Source organism: Anneissia japonica, unplaced genomic scaffold, assembly GCF_011630105.1.
Source record: "Anneissia japonica isolate Jap-2015-1 unplaced genomic scaffold, ASM1163010v1 scaffold6792_len961167_cov158, whole genome shotgun sequence".
NCBI classification, from domain to species: domain Eukaryota; kingdom Metazoa; phylum Echinodermata; class Crinoidea; order Comatulida; family Comatulidae; genus Anneissia; species Anneissia japonica.
The window spans coordinates 386,805-395,170 of record NW_022701523.1 but is presented as its reverse complement, the minus strand read 5'-3'; the positions used below and the strand labels follow the sequence as shown (position 1 = coordinate 395,170).

Sequence of the window (8,366 nt, the reverse complement as noted above, 5' to 3'; positions counted from 1 at the left end):
CGGTTGTATGCGGGGATAAAACCCAATGTAACGACAATTCTATGATTCTACCTGTATGGATTAGAGTAAAAGGCAGCAGCACAGAGAAGTTAGTTTACTGCATCTTAGATTCACAAAGTAATACATGTTTTATGTCACAGTATTTGGTGGACCAATTCAGTGTGAAGGGAACACCCACTCAATTAAAGCTTTCAACTATGTTCTCAGCAAATACCTTAATCAACTGTGAAAAGATAACTGATTTAGAAGTTGTAAGCTTTGATAGGAAAACAGTAATTTCTCTACCGACAGTGTACACTAGAAACAGTATTCCAGCAGAAAGAACACAGATACCAACTCCCGATGTGGCAATTAAGTGGGATCACCTTAAGTCCATAGCTGATCAAGTTGTGCCTTACATGCCTAATGTTCCTGTAGCATTGCTTATTGGAAATAATGTTCCTAGTATCATCAGACCGAAAGATATCATCGCAGGAGAAGAGGATCAACCTTACGCCCAGAAGTCTATTCTTGGATGGGGTATTGTTGGAACAATCTGTAAAACACCAGACAGTGTAATTTCTCATCGTGCAATTTCTTGCATCTCTAACTCTAACAATAGCAAAGTGGTTCTGAATAGGAACTATAAAGAAGTTATTTCTCCAGCTAAAGTAAGAGAGATGATGGAACTAGATTTTGATGATAAGCAAGTGGGCGTCTCCATGTCAGTTGAAGAGAGGTTATTTCTTGAAATATTGAGTGACAACATTTGTCAAAGAAATGACGGCCATTACGAAATGCCATTGCCTCTACGTGAGCCATTTGTAAAGTTACCTGACAATAAACCACTGGCTCTGAAACGATTCAACGGTCTAAAGAAGAGGTTTGCCAAGCAACCTGATTTCAAGAAAGATTACTTTAGTTTTATGAAGGATGTATTAGACAAATGTGCAGAAAAGGTCCCAATGGATAAAGAGGCAATCATCGGTAAAATTAATTATGTACCCCACACAGGAGTCTATCATCCCAAGAAACCAGGCATTATTCTGGTAGTTTTTGACTGTTCTGCAATCTACCAAGATACTTCCTTAAACCAATGTTTGCTTTCCAGACCAAATCAAATTAACAGTTTATTGGGGATTTTATTGAGATTCAGACAAGAACCAGTGGCAGTCATGGCGGACATAAAAAGAATGTTTCATCAGTTCTTTGTTCGAGAGGCAAAGATAGGGATTTATTGAGGTTTTTGTGGTTTGAAGACAACAATCCTGATGGTCCTGTCATTGAATACCGCATGATGGTTCATTTGTTTGGGGCAAAAAGCTCACCAGGTTGCTCTAACTTCGGTCTTAAAAAATCTGCAGATGATGAAGAACAGCGGTGGGGAAAGTTGGCAGCTGATTTTATACGTAACGATTTCTATGTTGATGACGGAATAAAGTCTCTACCCACTGAAACTCAAGCTATGCAACTTATTAAAGATAGCACTGAAATTTGTGCACAAGCTGGATTGAGGTTGCATAAATGGTCATCAAACAGCAGGAAAGTTCCCAACAGCATCCCGGAGACAGAACGAGGAAAGTCGTTGCTCGACTTGACCATTAAGGCAGACATATTGCCTATCGAAAGAGTTTTAGGTGTAACTTGGTGTATAGAGAGGGATAACTTCAAATACAGAGTTCAACTTAATGATTATCACCCAACCAGGAGAAATGTACTGAAGACTATCAGCTCTATATATGATCCTTTTGGATTCATTGCGTCTGTCTTGCTGGTGGAAAAACTCATTCTTCAATCATTATGTAAGGTGAATCTTGATTGGGATGATCCACTGAGCTAAGAATTATCTTCAAGATGGAGAAACTGGTGTGAAGATTTTGTACGCTTAAGTCAATTAAAAATACCACGATGTTACAAACCTCAAGACATTGGAGAAGTATCGTCAGCAGAGTTACATTATTTCTCAGACGCTAGCGAAGTTGCATATGGTCAGTGTTCATAATTGCGTCTCCTCAATAATAATGGGAAAGCAGCTGTTTCCTTTCTGGTTGGAAAGGCTAGGGTCACTCCTGCTAACAAGAAAATAACCATACCCGTTTAGAGTTAAATGCAGCTGTGGTGGTTATTGGGTAATTGGAGCGACAAATTCAGTTTCGAGATACATCCGTGAATGTGTGATCTATAAGAAATTGAGAGGTCAATTAAGTACACAAAAGATGTCAGATTTACCTAAGGATAGATTTGAAGAATCCCCACCATTTAGCTACTGTGCAGTTGACATCTTCGGGCCATTTATGACCAAGGAACGAAGGAGTAATGTAAAAAGGTATGGTGTTTTGTTTACGTGTATGGCGTCTAGAGCAATTATACACCTAGAAACTGTAAATTCGTTGGAAGCAAATGCTTTTATCAATGCTCTTCGTCGATTTGTTTGTATAAGAGGTCCAGTACGTCAGATGAGATCTGATTGAGGAACTAATTTTGTTGGTACACACCTGTCTCTTATACACATCTGTATCGTCAGCAGAGTTACATTATTTCTCAGACGCTAGCGAAGTTCATATGGTCAGTGTTCATACTTGCGTCTCCTCAATAATAATGGGAAAGCAGCTGTTTTCTTTCTGGTTGGAAAGGCTAGGGTCACTCCTGCTAACAAGAAAATAACCATACCACGTTTAAGAGTTAAATGCAGCTGTGGTATCTGCAAGAATGAATCAGATTGTCAAAAAGTAACTAGACATACATGTACCAGTTAAAGAATTCTTCTGGTCGGATAGCAAGGTGGTATTGGGTTGTATTCAGAATGTATCTACTCGATATCAAATGTGTGTTGGAAATAGAGTTCAACAAATTCATAATCTTACTGATGTTAATTCATGGAACTATGTTGAATCTAATCAAAATCCCAGTGATGATGCCAGCAGAGGACTATCAGTCTCTAAGCTTCTTTTCAAGTCAATATGGCTCAGTGGACCAGCTTTCTTGAAAGAAGATGGCGACACTCAATGTGAAAGTCAAGTTACGGTAGAGGTATCTGATGTAATATCAAAAGAATTTAAAAAGTCTAATGTACTTACCACGTCTAATATACTTACCACATCAACCGATCAACACAATGATGTTACATGTATTAACAAATGGATATACAAATTTTCCAGTTGGTCAATGTTTAGAATTGTGATTGCTCACATCTTAAATCTGAAGAAAAGATTAATGAATGCAGCTAAGGTGAAGTGTAAGCAGAATGGTGTTATGAGCCTATTCTCAGGACAACACAGTGCAACAATAGAAGATGTGCAGTTAGCAGAATCATTAATCATAATATCTGTGCAATCTAAGTACTACTTACCTGAAATTGAGATACTTCAGAACTTTAAGTCTCATAATCAACCAAATACCAATAGAAATTATGAGAAGTATAAGAAATCTGCACTCAAGAGGTCATGCTTTAGTCAGTTGGACCCTTTTCTAGATGACATTAATGTTTTACGACTGGGAGGACGTATTCGTAATTCATCCATGCCTAGGGAGATCAAGCACCCTGTTATTATACCTAGAAATTCACACTTAGCTCATCTTCTCATTGATTACCATCATAAGAAAGTAAGTCATATGGGCAGAAGTTCCACTATCAATGCATTGCGACAGAATGGTTATTGGGTAATTGGAGCGACAAATTCAGTTTCGAGATACATCCGTGAATGTGTGATCTATAAGAAATTGAGAGGTCAATTAAGTACACAAAAGATGTCAGATTTACCTAAGGATAGATTTGAAGAATCCCCACCATTTAGCTACTGTGCAGTTGACATTTATGATCAAGGAACGAAGGAGTAATGTAAAAAGGTATGGTATGGTGTCTTGTTTACGTGTATGGCGTCTAGAGCAATACACCTAGAAACTGTAAATTCGTTGGAAGCAAATGCTTTTATCGATGCTCGATGCTCGTCGATTTGTTTGTATAAGAGGTCCAGTACGTCAGATGAGATCTGATCGAGGAACTAATTTTGTTGGTACACAAAACGAATTTTCTAAAGTAAAACATTTCCTCCGTGAACATCAATGCGAATGGCTGTTTAATGTCCCAACTGCTAGCCACATGGGAGGAGTCTGGGAACGCCAGATAAGGACAGTGCGCAGTGCACTAGAGCCTTTATTGAACAAATGAGGAGAGCAACTGAATGATGAAACGTTCCGCACATTTCTTTCTGAAGTCCAGAATATAGTAAATTCGAGACCACTGACAGTTTGTAATATGTCAGACCCTACAGCTCCTGAGCCACTCACGCCTAACCATTTGTTAACTATGAAATCCAATGTATTGCTTCCACCTCCAGGAGAATTTCAGTCAGCAGATGTCTATTGCCGTAGAAAATGGCGACTTGTCCAGTATATGGCTGATCAATTTTGGCATAGATGGAAAGCTGAATATTTAGTGAATGAGGAAAAAAGAAACATATCTTTTGGGGACATAGTCTTAATAAAGGAAGATAATTCTCCTCGTAATCAATGGAGACTTGGAATTATTGTGGAAGCGCATGCTAGCAAGGATGGTCTTGTGAGAAAAGTGAAGTTGCGACACAAAGGTGGATTTTTAGAGAGGCCGATACATAAATTGCTATTACTTGTTAAGAAGCATGATTGATTGTAGCAAGCAAATGGTCCAATCCTCGACTGGGAGCCAAATCTTGGAGAACATTTTTGTTAATATTATTAAAGAATGGACTGATCATATTCCAGAAGTAAAAATGAACATTTACTTGAACTGTTTTCTTTAAAATTAAATTTTACTTTAACTTATTGCATTAATTGTATTTTGCAAGGATCATATTATGTCAAAATCATATTTATATATCCTTGCAAGGGAGCCATGTAACTGCAAATATACTCTGCTGTGTACCATTAAGTTATTCACTAACTTTACAGCTTAGATATTTGCATATTATTTAGTTCAAGTGATGTTTACCACAGTTGGCTCTAGTTTTCCTTTGTTCTGCTCAGTAGCAATGAAGCAGTCATTGAGAGAGCACCATTGTTTTACCAGTTCTTACAGTATTATTTCTTGTTCACTGTTCAGTCCACTGTATAGATCATCAATTATCACTTTTATGCAGCTTATACAGTATTGTGAATATTACTTACCTGGATTATTACTTACCTTTGGATTTATGTTGATAATATTACATGTATTGCTTACCTGGAACTATACTCATTTTACAGTTTCAAGATGGTGGAATTAAAAGGAAGTAATTCATATATTTTGTACATGATTTCAATTGTTAACTGCGTAAATACCCTTTCTCACTGCAGCTGCTGACACTAATTGATAAGTTTTAATTATAAGTATTTTTTCGTGTTTAGAAGGTCCTAAGGATCATTCCTGGTAAACTTGAGCTCAATTGGGCTATTTTAAAAATTTAACCCCGATGACCCATATGTGCCCCCTGATCCCAGACTAGGGTGTAGGAGGTCTCACCGGTTCTTAATGACGAAATTTGATTGAATTTGGTCCAATGGTTTGCCATTAGTAGCATTTTGAAAAAATGTTACTAGAGAGAACAAAAGAATAACACTTTAATGACCTTTGACCGTAAATCGCTGAACACCATAAAGACCCTACCTTATGCCAATACATATGTGCCCAGGACAAGACCGTGCTATGTTATTTGTGACAGAAGAAGTCTTTTATTTATTTTTTTGAAAGTGTTTTACCCTAATGACCCCTATTGACCTTTGACCCCAAGCAGTGAACACCCCATATATGAGAGGTGTCACCGATTACACTGACCAGGTTTGGTTGAAATCGGCACAACCATTTGGCACTAGTAGCGTTTTGAAATGTTGCCAGAAAAAAGATAAAAATTACCCCTTAATGACCTTTGATCCCTTATCCGACCTTTGATCCCTTATCCCTGAACACCCTATAAATGCCTCTTATGTGACCTTTGACCCCAAGTTGTGAACAACACATAAATGGGAGATGGCACCGGTCCTACTGACCAAGTTTTAATAAAATCGGTCCAGTAGCTTGCCACTAGTAGCCTTTTAAAATGTTGCCAGAAAGAAAGAAACTGCTAAGAAACAGAACCCAGTTAGCTGCTGCTGACTAGGTAAAGAAAGAAAGAAACTGCTAAGAAACAGAACCCAGTCAGCTGCTGCTGACTGGGTAAAGAAAGAAACTGCTAGGAAACAGAACCCAGTCAGCATGCTGCTGACTGGGTAAGAAACTGCTAGGAAACAGAATCCAGTCAGCATGCTGCTGACTGGGTAAACAAAGAAGAACTGCTCGGAAATTATCTATAGCTTGCGGATTTTATGTTTTATTCAAATACTTATAAACATAATATAAAGCCTATGGTCTAATATATATATATCTTTTATTCTGTTTAAAGTGCTACGCAGAAAACTTAATTTCAATATTATTTAATGGGATATCCCAGCTGCAACCTATAACCCTGCTCTGTGCTTTTGGTCTGAGAAAATGTAATTGCGGTTAGACTTGCCTATATAGGTTGCCTTGATAGCGAGAAGTTGCAGGTTCAGATCCCACCTTTTCAATGCTTCACATGATTATAATATCACAGTTATTATTTGATAATGTTCTCACTCTTATTATTATTATGCATTTTTTAAATATATTTTTTACGGTGCTACGAAGCAAGCCTAATTTCAGCATTATATATGTATATACAGCCCATGTGCTAGATAAGATGGTTGATGTTCAGCTATTAACTGTAAATGTCAATTAGTCGGTAACTAAATAACATAACTAGATTTGATTTCACTTCTGATTACTGTTGCGATGTTCAACCTTTTGTTTTATAAGCTTAATTGTTTCTCAAGCTTTCTTTGTTTAAAAAAAATGTGTTTTGTGTTATTTAACCTTCGAATAATTATAAGTTACATCTTGATTTTAGTATAACGGCGTTCATTATGTTCTATTAACCCATATATATTTAAAATAATATAATAATGATAATACTAATCTACTCTACTACTACTACTACCTAGTATTAAAATACTGGGTTTTCCCCTCCATTTTATTGAATTCAATCACAAAGAAAGTTAAGTTATATAGGCATAGGCCTATTCCTGTTATTAAATTTTAAATTGATAGTTACAATAAACTATTAACATTACTGCTTTTATCAATAGGTTGTTTCATATAAAATAAAGAAGAAAATGTCACGAAGTTTATGAAAGTGAAAATGTGCTTCACAAAGGCATAACGTGACTGGGATATGAACATGTATAAGACTGCTAGCATGATTTCACCAAATTCAAAGAAATATAACAAGACCAGAGTTATGAGGAATAAAGATGTCAATGCATATTATGAAAGGTCAGGTTGATACCTAAAGTGTTAATTGAGAGAAATTGCTTTAAAAATTGAACAACCAACCCACCACCGCAGCCAAGAATATCAGTTTCTTCACAAGCAATTCAATCACAAAATTCTGGATACAGAATAAACTCAAAGTTTAGAGATCGTTAACGCAAACCTTATTCTTTTTCTTATCCAGTCCATTCACGAGATCATACTCTATAGAGCCATGTCAATTTTGGTTTAAAAAACGCGACATTAACATTCCCGTGTATACAGTGGCGTAACTCCTATATGCGCTCTCGTTCGGTGGTGTCCGCAGGGCCCTCTACCCCTAGGGGCCTCGAAGGTGCCCCTGCCCATAGGGTCCCGGATATATCACCCTTACCCAAAAGGGCTTTGTTTATACATAACAGCATAATGTGTCTCTGAGATCGACTGTAAGACATTATCATATAGCCCCTATATCATATTACTGTAAAACCTCGAATAGACTGAAGCCCAATGGGCTTAATCCTGAGAAGAAGCCCATCCAGCCAGGGCTTCAATTCGAGGTCTTACGGTATATCCAGATATCCAGTGGAGAATTAAAGGGGGGGGCCTTGTCCCCACCCCCTAAATTTGCCAATTGTTTTTAAAATGTAGATAAAAGAAAAATTATACTCATATTTTAAGTGCCATTCCCGGAAATTTGGAGGTGTCATAAGGCCAAAAAAAAAACAAAAAACAAAAAACTTGTTTAGCGTCACACCCTCAGAAATTTTCAGGGGCGTAGGCGGGGGAGCGGATTTTTGAAATTTTTTTAAATATTTTTTTTTGCTGGCCTAGGCCTAGCCTAAGCCCTACTGTGTAGGCTTCTTAGGCCTAGAGATTTCAAAAACTGCATTGGTGCCAAGCCAAATCTTTGACACAGACCATAATAGACACTAAATTTTACATAAAAGATTTGTTTGTACAATATTTATTTTGGGTATTACTAAAGTGCGAGGCAGCGAGGCATGCGAGGCATCGATTTACCATTCACGAAAAGTGCGAGGCATGATCATAATTCACGAAAAGTGCG

General features: G+C 37.3%; 1 protein-coding gene across 1 annotated transcript; it reads left to right on the top strand.

The window, feature by feature from the left end:
* Positions 1-247: 247 nt before the first annotated feature.
* Positions 248-1,220, top strand: LOC117103587. The gene has a single exon (XM_033244169.1). The coding sequence runs from the start codon at positions 399-401 to the stop codon at positions 1,218-1,220; it is 822 nt and encodes a 273-aa protein (XP_033100060.1). The 5' UTR covers positions 248-398.
* Positions 1,221-8,366: the final 7,146 nt, after the last annotated feature.